Here is a 17,834-nt window from a genome sequence, read left to right on the forward strand (position 1 = left end):
AACATTATCATTCAAGATGTGAAAACACTAAATATAGATTTGCTTTTAGATCCAATCTTGATTTTTTATTATACTGAATTAGTTTCTTCTTTATTAAGCAAGAATATATGACAATGTGATCTATGGGTTTACTTGCTTTATCACAGGTTGTAGTAAATTTATTGCCAATAAAATTAGAAGCAACAAATATGAAGAAAAACATAATGGTTTAACTTTGTGAATAAAACACCTGCTGAAATCAGGTACTAGACTGAAAGAAATTACTAATTCATTCTCTGCCAGTAGGTAGAACTAAACGTTCTCTGTTAAAGGGATAGTTCACCCAAAAATGAAAATTTACATTTCATTTCAAGTGGTTCCAAACCTTTATGAGATTATTTATTCTGCTGAATGCCAAAAAAAAAGGATCATGGAGAAAAAAATTATATCTGTACTAGGGATGTAACGGTATTGTAAATACCGTCATACCGCAATAGCAATTTTTTCCGGTATTACCGTAGTCGCATGACTCTGTAAAACTATAGGTCTTCTGAGAAAATTTGCTTAGGCAAATGAAGCAAACGGGAAGTAGCGGAAACTACAATTCCCATCAGCCCAGGCATGGCCATCATCTTTTGCGGTCTGTTGTCGCTACAGATCCAGTAATGCGGAAATGGAGTGTGCTGCTAGTAGCAGGGATGAAAAAGAGCTGGAAATAATCGAAACCTAAAGCGGGTGTTGTCGCGCGCGTTCTGATCAGCTATGTTGTCGCGCGCGTACTGTAAAGGGGGGAGGGCGGTGTTGTCGCGCGACTACTGAAGGGCGGGATGGAGGGTGTTTGGAGGTTTTTGGAGTATTTTCATAAGTTTTGCTTTTCCTGTAAATGATTCAATAAATACCGTACGGTGACATTCATACAGAGGTATTACCGTACCGTGAAATTCTGATACCGTTACATCCCTAATCTGTACGCTTTACATTTCAGAAGTTTGAACACAATCTTCTGTCACTCCTGAAAATCCTTTAACCAGAATATTTCATGACAGACTTTGGCTCAGGCATTTCTCAGCTAAAACACAGTTTAGTGCAGTTATCACGAGTGATAGTCACATGAGTTTGATGCTCTTCTGGAACAGTCGAATGCTAAAGGGAAACAAAGCATCACCACATCCTGTCTAGAATGAGAAACAAGGGGAAACAAACACATAGATTTACACTTGCAATAACTAGACAAGACTAGAACTAGCCTCACCTCGTATTGATCGTAAGAGAACATACTGGCCCACCAGGCCCGCATTTCTGGATTGGTAAAGTCTGGATAGCCAGAGTTTCCTGTGAGAACGAGAAAGTCATGTAAACTACAATAAATGTAATAGTAGGAATCTTGTGACAACTACCAAACATCTTCATATGAACAACAATTATATTACCATTTAAAAGTATAATCCATAATTTTTTAAAACTAATATGTATACTGTTAATTAGCAAAGATGCATTAATCAAATATGATTGCAAAATATGATGGTTTAACAGTAGAAAAACACTATCTTTCCTCTCTTTACGCATAAGACACTTTTTTTAAAACACTCCATGTTAAATGGGACAACAAAAATAAATAAATAAATAAAATTTTATTAAATTAAAAACACAATAGATTTCACCTCTTTAAAAAAAAACATGTTGTATAACCGTTTTTTATTTTGATTTTAATGTAATAAGACGCAGCTTTTATAAAGCTGCTGTGGAATAATAATGTAAAAAGTACTGTATAAATAACCATAAATAGAATGTTTAAAAAGTTTCTCTTCACCAAACATCCTTGAAAAACTATATGAAGCAGCACAACCATTTTCATCATCAACAATAATAATAAAAAAATGTTTCTTGAGCACCGTCAGCATAATAAAATGATTCCTGAAAGATCACGTAACACTAAAGCCTGGGGTAATGATCCTAAAAATGCAACATTGCATCAAGAGATTAAAACTACATATTAAAATACATTAATTATATTAAATTTTAAAGCGCATGAGTACATTTAAAAACATAACATAAAACGGTAGCGTATAAGTACATTTAAAAGCACTCACCTGGCCAGCACCAGCCTTCATAATTTCTACCATCACTGTTCTTAACGTAGAAGTCTTTATTGGTGATCTCATTGTGGATCTTGTAGTCACTGTCCACCTTGATATGGGGATCAACTATAGCCACCATCTATAAACAAGATCATCATAACAAAATTATTTTCAGAATCTGCTAAGTATACAATAATTATATCAATAGGCAAAACTAAAACAACAATATAGAGAATTTACATTTTATAAATTATGTCAAATTTATGAATGGCAAACAAAAATCCCTGATATTCCAGGACTTAAAGGGGACCTATTATGCCTCTTTTCACAAGATATTAGAATAAGTCTTTGATGTCCCTAGAGTGTGTATGTGAAGTTACAGCTCAAAATACCAAACAAATACTTTATATTTCTCTAAAACTGACCCTTTTAGGCTTTGCTGCCGTTTGGTGGCTGTCCTTTTAAATTCAATTCAATTCATCTTTATTTGTATAGCTCTTTCACAATGTAGATTGTGTCAAAGCAGCTTCACATAAAAGATCATAGCAAACTGAAACAGTGTAGTTCAGTATTTAGGGTTTAAGTTCAGCTCAGTTTAGTGTGGCTTATTAGTCACTATTGAGGGCCTAAATGCAAATGAGAGTGTGCTCCCAGCCCTCTTTTCAAAAGAGGGTGGAGCTACAAACACCTCTGCGACAGATTCAAAACAGGTGTTATCTCCGTAATCTCAGAAGAAGGCAGTCTATGGACACTAAAGACACTCCACTACACATTTATGATCCTCTTAATGCTGATTTAAACTTCTGCGTATGGTCCGCTGCAGACTTCGCCGTGGCCCACGCTGGAGTGCACCAGAAAATTTAACTACACGTTACAACAACGCGTAGCGCAAGCTCTGTGATTGGTTGGCTTGGTGGCACTGACGAGTGCTGAGAGCCGCAAGCGCGATGGAGCGATTGTTTACAAGTGTTGAGTCCTGTGAAGGAGCTCTAGATGGAAACTTTTAATTTGTGGTTACCTCATGATTAAAGTTGTTGCACATCTGCTGGTTCCCACTCTTAACGAGCGAGTTTGAGCTACTTGTACATCAAGAAACAAAAAACAAAACTCCCACGAAGAAACTTGACACCGAGGGATCATAAAAACCAACTGCAACCAGCAGAAGTGTTATTGCAGAGCAACACAAACAGCATGTAGAAGTATAAATGCACGGCTACGCACAAGGCATGCGCAGTGGGTTATGCTGATCACTCGATTGAGACTATATTAAGCTTTTCCTTTTTATGCCGGTTCTCACTTGCCGTTAGAGACAAAAATCGCCTTCAAAGCTTAGTCAAGACATGCTCTAAGATTATTTGTTTGCCTCTGCTGAGTCTAGAAGAGTTACATGAACAGCAAATGATAAGGAAAATTCAAAGAGTAATAGGAGATAATTTCCATCCTCTGAAGCCTCTGTTGCCCACTGGAAGAAGGTTCAGAAGCATTAAATGCTCCTCTAATAGATAAAAATTCACCTTTTTCCTGAGGCCATAAGGCTTTATAACCTTACATTTTAGCAAGTCTTTGAAGGATTTGGATTTCTGCATTCCAGTCCATCTCATCATTGACCAACGTTTATCCTCTTTATCATCCTGTTTCTCAGTATTTACCTGTGAATTGATTTTTATTAATGAATAAGTTAACACACTGCTTAATATAAGAAAGTTCAGTGCATTTGCCTGTCTCTTTATAACTATTTTCAGAAGCCAGCAAACTAAGTCAGAGGTTACAGAGAACTTGAGTGGAACTGAGGGCTGAGGACTGGAAGCAGCTGTTTCTATTCTTATTTCTACGAGTTAATACTGTCTAAAATGTCTAAAGTGATTTTGCTATTTTTACGGTTAAATCTTTTAAAGTGATTCTACTTTTTATTCAAAATAGACTTTGTGTAGTAAGGATATTATAAATGCCTGAATGTAGATTATACTGGTTTTTAACCAGTAAAAGACGGCTGAGAATACACTCAGCCTTGAATAAGAAACAGATTATACTTTATGTGTGTGTGTTGTATTTGATTGTTGATCCATTTCACAGGTCTGGAGTCAGCTCTAATCAGTCTAAGGGATGTCTGACGTTTATGCTTAAGATAATGTTCAGAATTGTACGCACAAACCCCACGTGAAAATTTTCCTAGTCTAGCTGTGTTTTAACCAATCAGGTTAGAGCACCTTTATGTATGACGCAGTTAATGACGTTATGTGAGAGTATAATTGTTATTGATTGGTGATTGTGAGCAGAGCGGCCTACGAACTCATTGCGAGTGTTGAAGCTGGCTTCTGCTGATGTAACTGCAAACTATCTTCAGTAAACTAGATTTATTTATTTAAATCTCTGACTCCGGCTCTTCTTCATCTACCAGACTGGTCATTCTTTGGGTCAATCTGTAAACTATCCCTACATCTTAAATTATTGCTGGTATTGCTGTTTTTTTGTAGTATTATTATATTCATAAAGTTATTATGTAGCATGTTGCATTGGTTTTTTAATCTCGTCTCTTCATGTGCTTGTTGTATCATTATGCTTCTGCCCTAATTTAATTGCTCCTGTTGGGATTCATAAAGTTGTTGAACTTAAATCAGCCTTTAGTCGCTGACATTACCCAGGATATATGCAGGAATCCTAACGATAATTTCAATACCTTTTTTAAGACTTTAAAGATCTTCTCAGAAAATTTGAAGACCTCATCGCCACTAAGTTCTAATCAGTATCAAACCTTTAACGTAATAAACAGTTGTTAATAAACACTAGTAGTTAAATAAATCAATGGAGCAGAACCATGCAACAGAACTTCGATAAGCTCGGGAGAAACAAAGCTTCCCATTTTGCCGTCTGTTTCGCTGTATGGTTTTGATACATATGGAGAGCTTCACATCACCTTCCTATATTTGTCACAAATTAAGTGACATTACCCGGACGTAGGAGCTTGGCCAGATGCGCCCCTGCCTTTTTTTTTTTTTTGGAGTTAAACACTTTGGACAACGCTTGAACAAAATTTAGGACCTTGTAAAAAACGCAATTAAGACTTTTTTATACCTTTTAAGGGCCTTCATTTTCTCATAATTGATTTATCAACTTTGAATCTTTTTTTAAACCCTGTGAACACCCTGTTACCTTTGTCAAGTGTAAAAATTCCAATGGCAGACAGCTGATTCTCATTCAGGACTGTTTATGCTAATGAGGGAGAGATATCCACAAATGAAAAGGACTTTCCCCCTCTGATGACATGCATAAAAGGAGAATGTCAATCAAAGCGTTTCTACAGACAGTTTTAAAACGCCTTATAAAAGTGATTTTTGCAAAATAGGTTTATTTAATTCCTTTATTTAATTCCCAAAACTTTTAAAACTCCATGATAGAACTTCCATGACCCTGTCAAGCAAAAAACAAGAAAACATTGTGTATTTTTACAAGCAACAGTGTCTGACCTTGCGTCTCTTTTCCATCAGGCCCTGCAGCATCTCTTTCGGCTCAGGGAACTTGTGTGGATCCCAGGTGAAGTAGCGCTTGCCGTCTGCATGCTCGATGTCCAGCCAGATGAAGTCATAAGGGATGTCATGCTGGTCAAAGCCCTCATCCACAGACTTCACATCGTCCTGGTCATTGTAATTCCAGCGGCACTGGTGATACGCCAGACTGGCGAGGGGAGGGAAAGACTGCGTGCCTAGGGAAGAAAAACGCATGCGCACACACTAGTGTTAATCACAATACATACTTAAATAGTTTATGCCAATATACAGTCTGGTCCATAACTATTTGGATGACATAATTCTAACGTTTTTGGTTCTATACACCAACATGCAAATGAAACAAACAAGATGTGCTATAAGTGCAGACTGTCAGCTTTAATTTGAGGGTATTTTACATCCAAATCAGGTGAATGGTGTAGGAATTCCAACAGTTTGCGTGTGCCTCCCACTTGTTAAGGGTCCAAAAGTAATTGGACAGAATAATAATCATAAATAACTTTAATACTTGGGTGAAAATAAACACCAAATAAATGAAACTAGCTACTTATTAACATTAATAAAAATGACAAGTGAATAATACAATAAAGTCTGAAAACATACACGATGTATAGCTTTAACATAATTGTAATAAGTACATGACTTCATGCAGAAATCGGTCTTATCACATCAGTCTGCTGCTGTGCTTTCATAGTTAAACTCTGCAATTTCTGGTTTAGTTATGCATTTGAATAAATCTCACTCTCTAAACTTAATCGTAATATGTTCTTGATTAGCATTTAAATGAATGATGAGTGGATTATATATACAAAAAGACAGCAATCTCTATGTATAATCTATTCTATGCCATGGATTACACTTCAGTTCAATTTTACAGACTGAGTGAAAACTACTATAATATACTTTGTCTAGAATGCGAAATCAAATCTCTTATTTACACTGCGTTACACTACTCAATGCCAGCAGTTCCGTAATACCACAAATACTGGCAGGGGCGTGTAATATTACACACACACACGCGCACACACACGCACACAAGCACACACACACACACACACACACACACACACACACACACAAAATTAACAATATTTTTTGTTGAATGTGTCTCATGCTGAATTCAGGCTGGATGATTTTAGCCCCGATTTTGACTTGCGACAGGTTTTGAGAAATCGTTGACAAATGGCTGAAATCACAGGCAAATCGGTGCTCGTTCATCGCACAGTGTGAACTATCAAAGACGTGATCTGAGAGAGTCGCCGACCCACATGAAATATTTGCCATTATACATCTGGAGCTGTCTGCGATTCAAATCATGCCGTGTGAAACAAGTTTTGACTGAAAAATAACATCAGCAATGACTACAGCTAATGAGAGAGCAGCATCCACTAGCATAGGGACCTGCAGACCAGCAGGAGGCTGGGGAGTAGTTAAAAGCGCTCATTTTCAGTTTATTTGGACTCAAGAAATGGAGGAAAAACTAGCAGAAATTTGGCAGGCGCACTGTGTCTGTTTGTCATGACATCTAAGCAAAACCACAACCGGGTCGAAAAAAAAGTGAAGCAGAAATTACTAATTCCCTTCAAACCCAGGTGAGCAAATATGCACATTTTCTACCCCATAAAAGGCTTCTTTCTCATTATGTAGTTAATATCAAAATATATACTACGTGTTTTTGGTTGTGAGGCGTAGTTTGGACTGCGTTTCTTGTCTGCGATTCTTCCCATTTTAAAGTCATACAGCGTGAAACCCCGACGTCGATCCATCTTGTAGTGTAAACAAAGCAGCAACAAAACACCAGCCCAGATAGTCATGCAGTGTGAAAACATCTGACACGACGACTTTGAAAATCATGAACTCGGCATTAGACCCAACAATGATTGATAAATATGAAAACTGCCAGTAGGTGGCAGCAAATCCCTGTCTTAATGCGTTAAGGCTGATTTACACTTTTGCGTCAAATGCCGGCGTATGCTACGGCGCTGACGCATAGCCCTTCGCCGTGGCCGTCAGCGTGGCTGACGTGCACCTTTCAAAAATTGTAACTACACGTCGCAACGACGCTTAGCGCAAGCTCTGTGATTGGTCGGCTTGGTAGCGCTGACGACTCTGGGCAGGACCGAGAGCCGCGCGAATGGCGCGAACGATTGTTTACAAGTGTGGAGTCCCGTGAAGGAGCTCCGGATGGAAAGTTTTGTTTTGTGTTTACCTCATAGTTAAAGTTGTTGCACGTCTGCCGGTTCCTGCCTCAAAATGAGCGAGTTTGAGTCACTTGTACAACCAGGAAGTGTTTAGGAAACGCAAAACAGAAGCGAAGAAACTCGACACAGAGGAACATTTACACCTCACTGCCCACTAGCGTTTCGGAAGTGTTAATGCAGACCAACAGAGACAGCGTGCAGAAGTATAAATGCACACCCACGCGCGTTGCATGCGCCGTGGGTTACGCCGGTCACTTGACGCAGAAGTATAAACCAGGCTTTAGTCATTGACATTTACTCAAACTAATCAAACAGCTGGCATATTTAGGAAGCATGTGGCTCTATCAAACAATCTCACACTTCTATACTAATAAGAAAGTTAAAAACATTATGACAAAATTGTCTTAAATCAAAAAGGCAAGCAATAAAAAAAGTGAGAAGACAACATGGTGAATGTAGTACATGCATAATCCATTTATACTATGCACTATTTTAGAGATGGTGAACTAACTATCTATTCTAAATAAGAAAGTACTCAAGAGAATCTTTATGAATGACTCACTGACTCATTCAAAAAGATATTAATTCAGGAATTAAACACTAGTTTGGGCAAACAGCTTGTTCTTCTTTGTTAAGAAACTTTTTGGGACAAAGAAAAAAAAGGGCAATATTGTGTCTCAATCTTAAATGTCAGCTTGTGCATCATTAAAACACTGACCATATTATGGTAGATGATAAATATAACCCTACTAGTCACATGTATTGTTGATGTGTTTTAGAGCTCATCTGTTGCTCATTTACCTGTGAGAGAGGCGTACTGAGAGAAAACATCTGATGGTTTGGGCCCGAGCATGATAAAAACATCAATGATGCCACTCTCAGAGATCCAGCGGACGTCTGTCTGTGGCGTCTCACTGGAGCCTTGAACAAAGTCCAGCATCTTACCAAACACAGTCTGAAAGGAAAAGAGGAAATTAACTGTGACACGTTGTAAAATACACTAAAATAAGAGATTATCATCTAGAGATTCTAACTTTTGAACAGTATTTTATGTATATGTATGTCTATATATGGGCCACAGACAAGACGTCACGTTTAGTTTGAGAAATAAATGAGGAGATTTTATATTTATATTTATTTTATATTGACGCTGAACAGGGCTTTTAACAGCAAACGACACTCTGGGCTAGTTTTTTTTTTTTTTTAACAGCAGATGTGCTCCAGGCTAGGTTTTAAATCAGAAAATGGCACTCAAGGCTAGTTTTTAACAGTAAGAATTGATTTTAACATCAGCAGATGATGCTCTAGGCTAGTTTTTAACAGCAGATTGTGGTCTAGGCTAGTTTTTAACAGCATATGGCGCTCAAGGCTAGTTTTTAACAGTGTATGGCGTTTAAGGATTGATTTTAACATCAGCAGATGATGCTCTAGGCTAGTTTTTAACAGCAGATTGTGGTCTAGGCTAGTTTTTAACAGCATATGGCGCTCAAAGATAGATTTTAACATCAGCAGATGATGCTCTAGGCTAGTTTTTAACAGCAGATGCGGTCTAGACTAGTTTTTAACAGCATATGGCGCTCAAGGCTAGTTTTTAAATCAGCAGATGGCGCTCAAGGCTAGTTTTTAACAGTGTATGGCGTTTAAGGATTGATTTTAACATCAGCAGATGATGCTCTAGGCTAGTTTTTAACAGCAGATTGTGGTCTAGACTAGTTTCTAACAGCATATGGCGCTCAAGGCTAGTTTTTAAATCAGCAGATGGCGCTCAAGGTTAATTTTTAACGGCAGATTGCGGTCTAGACTAGCTTTTAAACAGCAAATGCACTCAAAGCTATTTTTTAACAGCAGAAGGTTCTCAAGACTAGGTTTTAATCAACAGATGGCGCTCTGGGCTAGTTTTCAGCAGCAGACGGAGCTCTAGGCTAGTTTTTTTAAAAGCAGATGGTGCTCCAGGCTAGGTTTTAAATCAGCAAATGGCACTAAAGGCTAGATCTTAACAACGTGTGGCACTCAAGGCTAGATTTTAACATCAGCAGATGGCGCTCAAGGCTAGTTTTTAACCGCAGATTGCTGTCTAGACTACTTTTTAACAGCAGATTGCGCTCAAGGCTAATTTTTAATAAGAAAAACTGCGCTCAAGGCTAGATTAACCAGCAGATGGCACTCAAGGTTAGGTTTTAAATCAATCAGCAAATAACACTCAAGGCTAGATTTTAACATCAGCAGATGGCGCTCTAGGCTAGTTTTTACCAGCAGATTGCTGTCTAGACTACTTTTTAACAGCAGATTGCGCTCAAGGCTAGATTTTAACATCAGGTGATGGCGGTCAAGGCTAGTTTTTAACAGCAGATGACACTCTAGGTAGGGTGTAAACAAGGGTGTAAACAGCTAAATGGCTCTCTAGGCTACATATTAACAGCAGACTGTGCTCTAGGCTAGTTTTAAAATCAGCAAATGGCACTCTAGGCTAGATTTTGATCAGCAAATGGTACTCTAGGCTAGATTTTGATCAGCAAATGACACTCTAGGCTAGATTTTGATCAGCAAATGGCACTCTAGGCTAGATTTTGATCAGCAAATGACACTCTAGGCTAGATTTTGATCAGCAAATGGCACTCTAGGCTAGATTTTGATCAGCAAATGACACTCTAGGCTAGATTTTGATCAGCAAATGGCACTCTAGGCTAGATTTTGATCAGCAAATGGTTCTCTAGGCTAGATTTTGATCAGCAAATGGCACTCTAGGCTAGATTTTGATCAGCAAATGGCACTCTAGGCTAGATTTTGATCAGCAAATGGCACTCTAGGCTAGATTTTGATCAGCAAATGGCACTCTAGGCTAGATTTTGATCAGCAAATGACACTCTAGGCTAGATTTTGATCAGCAAATGGCACTCTAGGCTAGATTTTGATCAGCAAATGGTTCTCTAGGCTAGATTTTGATCAGCAAATGGCACTCTAGGCTAGATTTTGATCAGCAAATGGCACTCTAGGCTAGATTTTGATCAGCAAATGGCACTCTTGGCTAGATTTTGATCAGAAAATGGTTCTCTAGGCTAGATTGATCAGCAAATAGAGCTCCAGGCTAGTTTTTAATAAGCAAAAGACGCTCTACGAGGATGTAGTAATACTCATGACAAAAACCGCTTGTACATTCGGATAAGTCAGTTAAATTGGCTGTTATGTCAAGTGATTACTGTAATTTCACTATGAACATTTGTAATTCACTTCACTTATGCAAGCAGAGCATGGTTCTTTGTAAAGCAGACAGCGCCACATGCTGTTAAAAACTAATCTCAAAATCCATTTAAGAGAGAACATTGATGCGTTTAAAAAATCTCTGATTCAATATATTAAATTGTTTTCATTCTTTATAAATAAATGTCATACATTTTCATAAATGTCAATCTTAATCTAAATAATGCTACATCACATTTTATGTACAAAATTAAAAATCATTCCAATCCTGCCCTCTACATGCTGATCACATCCTAATTTATTATATTATAAATGATTTAAAACTTTTTGCTGGCAAATAAGTAGAACCTGGTGGTTTGAACTAAAGTGACAGATAATACAGATATAAAATGACAAGTGATTAGTATTTTGCGTCTGCACCATAAAAGTTATTTCCTTACCTTTCCAGCTGTATTAGAACTGATGTCCACCCAGGTCTCAGCCGCATTAAGCCAGAAAATACCCATGGTTCTCTGCGTGTTATGGGCAATCATGACAGGTACGGATCCATATAAGGCCATAGGGTTATAGAGCTCATACTGAAACACATCTAGGTTATACAACCTGTATGGATCACCACCACTAGAGAAAAAGGAAAATCATTATTGGATTCTAGCCTCACAGATGGGTTTAAAGTGATTTGTGTGTGTGAAGAAGTGAACTCACTCTGTAGTTTTGAGCTTTAGGTTGTCTGCATGCTCTGGTATACCGTATACATGTTCAACACCCGGCAAAGAGAAGTCTAAACTTATTGATGTCGGGCCTGTGGAAATATTGAAAAAAAGAAAAGGAAAAGAAATCAGCATAGATTATGTTCATTCGTAATATTAATAACAATAATACTGCTGCTACTGCTAATACTAATAATACTATTAATACTACTACTACTACCACTACTACTACTACTAATAATAATAATATTACTAATAATAAAGTGAAACTTTTAAAGGTCCAGTGAAATGCTTTGAAATGTGCATTTTTATTCGATGTTTGACGTAATCAACCGAAACACAAACTGAACACTTTTAAAAAACAGCCAATAGCATTTTGTTTTATCACAGCCCTGCCAGTAAGAGAGGTTGAGCTCAAGTGCATCAAATAAAAAGCAAATGAAAAGCATCTAGAAAGGGGCGGGGCATGTCAGATACGAGAGAGCATTTGATTGGTTATGATTTAAAGCTGTAATATGAGGTGACATGAATAAAACCATTGATCCATTTGGGCAAAAGTGACAAACCACAAGCCTTACATGTTTATATCAATCAATATCTTCAAAATGCAATTTTTGTCCCCGTTTTGGAGCACACTAGATTATAGATATCCTAAAAATTAATAATACTGATACCAACTAAAAAGGTTTATTTTAATTACATGGGAACTTTAAGTTTAAATATTAACATTCCATTACTGTGAGAATTAAGACCACGTGATGAAAATGTTTGCTTTAGTTATGCTTTAACTAGTTAGTTATGCTTAAGTAAAACTATATATATATTAAATGTTGAGACAATGAAATATAAATATATATATATATATATATATATACAAAGAAATATTTCTCATATGTCTTTAGTTTAACTGGATGTACTAAAGTAAACTTAATAAATTGACCAAAAACAACTAAATGTTTAGCCAAAAGTAAAATAATTGCTTAACTAAAAACAAAAAATGTAATTTCCATTACAGAAAGAAACATTCTAGGGTAAGATTGAGGGTAAGACTTCATTTAATAGGTAACAATATAGTTAGCATTAGAACTGATAAAAAAAATTATAAATTAGATCCAGTCATCTAATTATGCTTAACTAAAACTTCAAATATCTTTGAAAGAAGGTCAAGGGGCTCCAGGATTGGCCAGCCCAGTCACCAGACATGAACGTTATTGAGCATGTCTGGGATAAGACGAAGGAGGCATTAAAGATGAATCCAAAGAATCTTGATGATCTCTGGGAGTCCTGCAAGAACGCTTTGTTTGCCATTCCAGATGACTTTATTAATAAGTGATTTGAGTCACTGCAGAGATGAATAGATGCAGTCCTCCAAGCTCATGGGAGTCATTCACAATATTCATTCTTTCTCCACTGCCCCACGACTTTATATTCTATACTGGACATTATTTCTGTTAAGTGACGACTTTTGTCTAAGTCAGACCTTACTGTCCTAATGAAATAATTAAAAATGAAGGCATGATCATATTTTATTTTGGTAAAATAAGCGTAACCTAGAGGCTTTTGCCTTTCATATAAGCCACTTCTGTCACCAAATGATCAATTAGAAGTCAAGATATTATTTGTTGTTTCTAAAACTTGGATGGGTGACAAGACTTTTGTCAGGTAGTGTATACACTCAAACATACAATTTGCATTCTCTTTGCTAGGACAATCAGAACTAACTTCTCGTAATTAACAAGTTAACAGGCAACTTAATAAAAGGAACAAAATAAAAACTTTGTTTCAGTAGGATGCACAAATAAGACAGTGGTTTTATGAGACTTTTAAGTGACATGAGTTTATACCGTTTGGTTTGGTATCCGCATGAGCTTTAAATGACTCATCCCACAGACCGTCTTCGTCTTTATCATTCTCTCCATCTTCATCCTATTGTACGGAGACACAAATAAAGCTGGTTTTACTTCAGGTTTTATTTCTCAGAGTCAGGCTGATGACGATGGAGTCATGTTCTATTTAGTTATGTTACTTTATCACACGTCAATGTTGCATAACTACTCCATACAGCTGCTAAACCGGTCGGGTGCATTTTAACTGGAGATGTGGCGAGACGTCACTGTTTAGGACTGAACTGTTTTTTACTGACCTTCTCTCCTTCAGCTTGCTGTTGATCTGCTTCTGTGCTTTCTTTAACTTCAGCACCGTCTGGTTGAGCTTGCCTTTTATTGCATGCATGCACACACACACACACACACACACACACACACACACGCGCGCCACACACACCACACAGGAAAATAAGCCAGGCTTGAAAAATACATGGTTTGCATTTGTCCCAATGTAGACTCGTTTACAAAATGAATAAAAATTCTGAAAATCAATACAAAAATACAACTTAATAAAATTAATAAATGATTAAAATAAATAAATATAAAAAATAAATACATGAATAAAAAATAATAATTTGTAAATAATTTGTAAAATAAAATATAAAAAATATATATGAGAATAAATAAAATAAATAATTAATAAACAAACAAAGAAATAAAAATAATATAAACAAATAAATATAAATACATAAATAAAAATAAATGTATAAATTAATAAATACATAAATAAAAATAAATAAATATATAAATAAATAAATAAAAATAAAAACATAAATAAAAAATATTAAAAATAAACAAATAAATGCATAATAAAAAGTATAAAAATACATAAATAAAAACAATAATTAATAAATAAAATAAATAAATAAAAATAAACAAATAAAAATATTTACATGAAAATAAATATTTTAAAATAAAAACAATTAAAAAAATTAATAAATAAATAAAAACAATAATTAATAAATAAAAATGAACAAATAAAATATACATGAAAATACATAAAAATAAATACAATAAAAATTAAAAAATTAAAAATACAAATACATAAATAAAAACAATTATTAATAAATAAAAATAAATAAATAAAAATAAAACATAAATAAAAATGTATACATGAAAATAAATATAAAAATTAATACATAAATAAAAACAATAATTAAAAAATAAAAATAAACATAAATAAAAATATACATGAAAAGGAATATATAAAAAAATAGATAAATAAAAAATAAAAAAGTAAAAAAATACAAATACATAAATAAAAACAATTATAAACAAATAAAAATATATACATGAAAATAAATATATAAAAATAAATACATAAATAAAAAAAATAAATAAAAATTATATTAAATAAATAAATCAAATCGTCAGCACTCACGTGTCCTTGCGTAGCCGCAGATGCTCAAAGGCTAGCAGGCCGCGAGAGTTGAGGGACAGCAGCACCTCCGGCCCCTCCATGATGTCCAGCCGAAATGGACGAGCGCTCACAATCAGCCTCTGACTCTCGGCTCCCAGAGATAACACAAGGCCATTATCATCCTGAGACAGCACAGAGAGACTGGAGGAAGAGAAGAGAGAAGGCAAGGTTATTTAGGGGTGCACAATAAATCATGCATATGTTTAGCTGAAGATACATTTCCATCCACTTATTTTTATGCATACATTGAGCATGCACAGAAAAATACATGTTTAGGATAACCTTTTTCTCAGATATGAAAAAATGCTGTGTATAAACTACAATGGAAACACTTTTACTAAATAAATTCCATGCATATAAGCTTCAAAAATGCCCTGTGATTTAGTTTGAACATGACAAGTAATGTATCTGCATTACTGCAAACCAGAAGACAGACCACACTGTAAGACCTGATCTGATCTCATTCAGCCAAAGTCCATCATTAAAGTGGTTCAGTATTTATATTTTTATTATTATTGTTATTATTATTATTATCAGGGCTGATATTGCAATGTGCGCATCTGCAATAGTCGCATCGCAGGATCAGTCTTGTACAGTTGCAAATTTAAGGCCTGCGAATTTAAACAATTTTGCCACAAGAAATGATAAAGTTTTCTGCTTTAACAAAGATTGTTTTCAATTATAAAATGAAGACTCCATTCATTCATTTTCTTTTCGGCTTAGTCCCTTTATGAATCAGGGGTCGCCACAGCAGAGTGAACCACCAACTTATCCAGCATGTTTTTACACAGCGGATGACCTTCCAGCTTCAACCATCACAGGGAAACATCCATACACACTTATTTTCTTGGCACACTTTGGGGCCATCAGTACCAATTGAGCATCATGTCAGCGCCACAGCCCCACAGAGTATTGTTGCTGACCATGTCCAACCCTTTATGACCACAGTGTACCCATCTTCTGATGGCTTCTTCCAGCAGAATAACACACCGTGTCATAAAGCAGGAATCATCTCAGATCTCAGACTGGTTTCTTGAACATGACAAGGAGTTCACTGTACTCAAATGGCCTCCACAGTCACCAGACTCAATCCAATATTCGCATCGTGGATGTGCAGCCGACAATAATGCAACAACTGCGTGATGCTATCAAGTCAATATGGAGCAAAATCTCTAAGAAATGTTTCCAGTACCTTGTTGTATCTATGCCACGAAAGATTAATGCAGTTCTGAAGGCAAAAAGGGGTGCAACCCGATACAAGTACTAGTAATCCTCCAGAACTGTCTTGAGCATGTGCGCTCCCAAAGAGCATCTATAATGGTCCTCCAACAGCCACCCAGCATTGATTGCATTTTGTCTTCGGAGGCGCAAGTAAGTTATCAAGTAAGAAAAAAGGCCCACAGTGGCTTCTCCTTTCACAGCAAATCCTATTTTTCTTTTTGCTATAACTCTGGATTGGATGGAAATAATGCTTTACGTGATATTCCAGTTTTGCGCATGAATCTAATTTGCATCTTTGGATGGAAGCGGCTTGCGTGTGTGGTCTGGGATCAGAAACAAACTCACGGCTCAGTCGGAGGATCTGCTATGAGCACGTCTGGCACCTCAAAGCGCGGCTTCAGAGGCTTCAGCTCATTTATCTTCACCCGTGTCATATTACCCTGCAGTCTGTAGAGCTCCAGCAGCAAGTGAACCTGCCAGAAATCAGACAACATCAGATACTTTGTCCCAGGGCACACTAAAGTCAAGTCACCTTCATTTCTATAACGCTTCACACAATGTACAGTTGAAAGCTAAATTATTAAAATATTAAAGCAACATCAGAACTCGTACAGTCTCTTCACCCTTGTGTATTACTCCGCCCACACGAGTGGCAAGCAGTAAACTAGTTTGATAAATATTGCAGCTGTTGGACAACATAATGTACTTTTGAGGCTTTTTAGGTGAGACTGTAGTAGTTTAGATTGCAACTATGGAGTTTATTTATAAGAACAGTGCCTGTTTTAGAATATTTATAATTTCGGAGATTCAGTGCATTGATGGTGGCCATCAGTCTGTCATACTGAGCAGAGCAAAGACCATTAATGTTTCGCCACAAGACTGCATCAGAGACCACTTAAGTCCTTAGGGAAGAAAAATCAGCATTTTATCAGTGTACATTTCAAACTACAACTAAACAAATCATTATAAAACAGACAAGTGACATTCAAAGTCTATCTTTCTCTTTTGTATGTTGTGGTAATGCATTTATACCATAGTAATCTGATAGTGTTTGCTTTGCTCTGGCTTTTTCTGGGTTAATTATTGTGATCTCCAGATTGCAACAGATCTGTATCTGATCTGTAGACCAGAGGTAGGCAAACTATGGCCCGCTGAACACTTTCATCCGGCCCGCGAGGGAGTTTTTAAAATGCTGCTTCTTTCAAGTAAATGCCATGTGATGGCAATATTGCACGCTTTGTACAATTATTAGTGCAACCAGTAGAATTAAAACACAATCTCGGATATTAAAATGCACTCGACCGTTAATGACTGAAAATGAGTCACTACAAGAAAAATTGACTCTAAATGTCGTTTAAGGAAGAATGGACAACAAAATACTTCACCAATATCAAACAGAAAGCGGTAAGTCCAATATGCCAAGAAAGTATTGCTGTTTTTAAAGACTACAACCTAAGGGGCAGATCACACCGAACGCACTTTATGCATAAAGATGCGCCTCTTTAGAATGGATTACTAATGGCCCCGAGGGTTTTGCGCACTACGGCCCTCGCATTTTAACCGCCCGCTGTGCATCAGACTCCAGACTTTACACCCTTGCGAAGAGAGGGGACTAGGCTCATTGTTTACATTAACACA

The 17,834-nt window shown here is 36.5% G+C and overlaps 1 protein-coding gene across 2 annotated transcripts in view; it reads right to left on the minus strand.

Annotated features, from left to right (window-relative positions):
• ganabb (glucosidase II alpha subunit b) overlaps positions 1 to 17,834 on the minus strand; it is a 37,122-nt gene that overhangs the window by 13,987 nt on the left and 5,301 nt on the right. For both annotated transcript variants that reach the window (XR_012389980.1, XM_009291260.5), the window contains exons 4-13: positions 16,542 to 16,669; positions 14,937 to 15,116; positions 13,813 to 13,885; positions 13,514 to 13,595; positions 11,665 to 11,761; positions 11,400 to 11,580; positions 8,563 to 8,716; positions 5,522 to 5,757; positions 2,070 to 2,196; positions 1,232 to 1,311 (exon numbers count right to left, since the gene is read on the minus strand). Coding sequence is in view for 1 of the 2 variants with exons in the window: in XM_009291260.5 (XP_009289535.1) it covers positions 1,232 to 1,311; positions 2,070 to 2,196; positions 5,522 to 5,757; positions 8,563 to 8,716; positions 11,400 to 11,580; positions 11,665 to 11,761; positions 13,514 to 13,595; positions 13,813 to 13,885; positions 14,937 to 15,116; positions 16,542 to 16,669 (1,338 nt within the window). In the remaining variant the exon portion in view is untranslated. The remainder of the gene's footprint in view (positions 1 to 1,231; positions 1,312 to 2,069; positions 2,197 to 5,521; positions 5,758 to 8,562; positions 8,717 to 11,399; positions 11,581 to 11,664; positions 11,762 to 13,513; positions 13,596 to 13,812; positions 13,886 to 14,936; positions 15,117 to 16,541; positions 16,670 to 17,834) is intronic.

This window comes from Danio rerio, chromosome 14 (genome assembly GCF_049306965.1).
Source record: "Danio rerio strain Tuebingen ecotype United States chromosome 14, GRCz12tu, whole genome shotgun sequence".
NCBI lineage: Eukaryota > Metazoa > Chordata > Actinopteri > Cypriniformes > Danionidae > Danio > Danio rerio.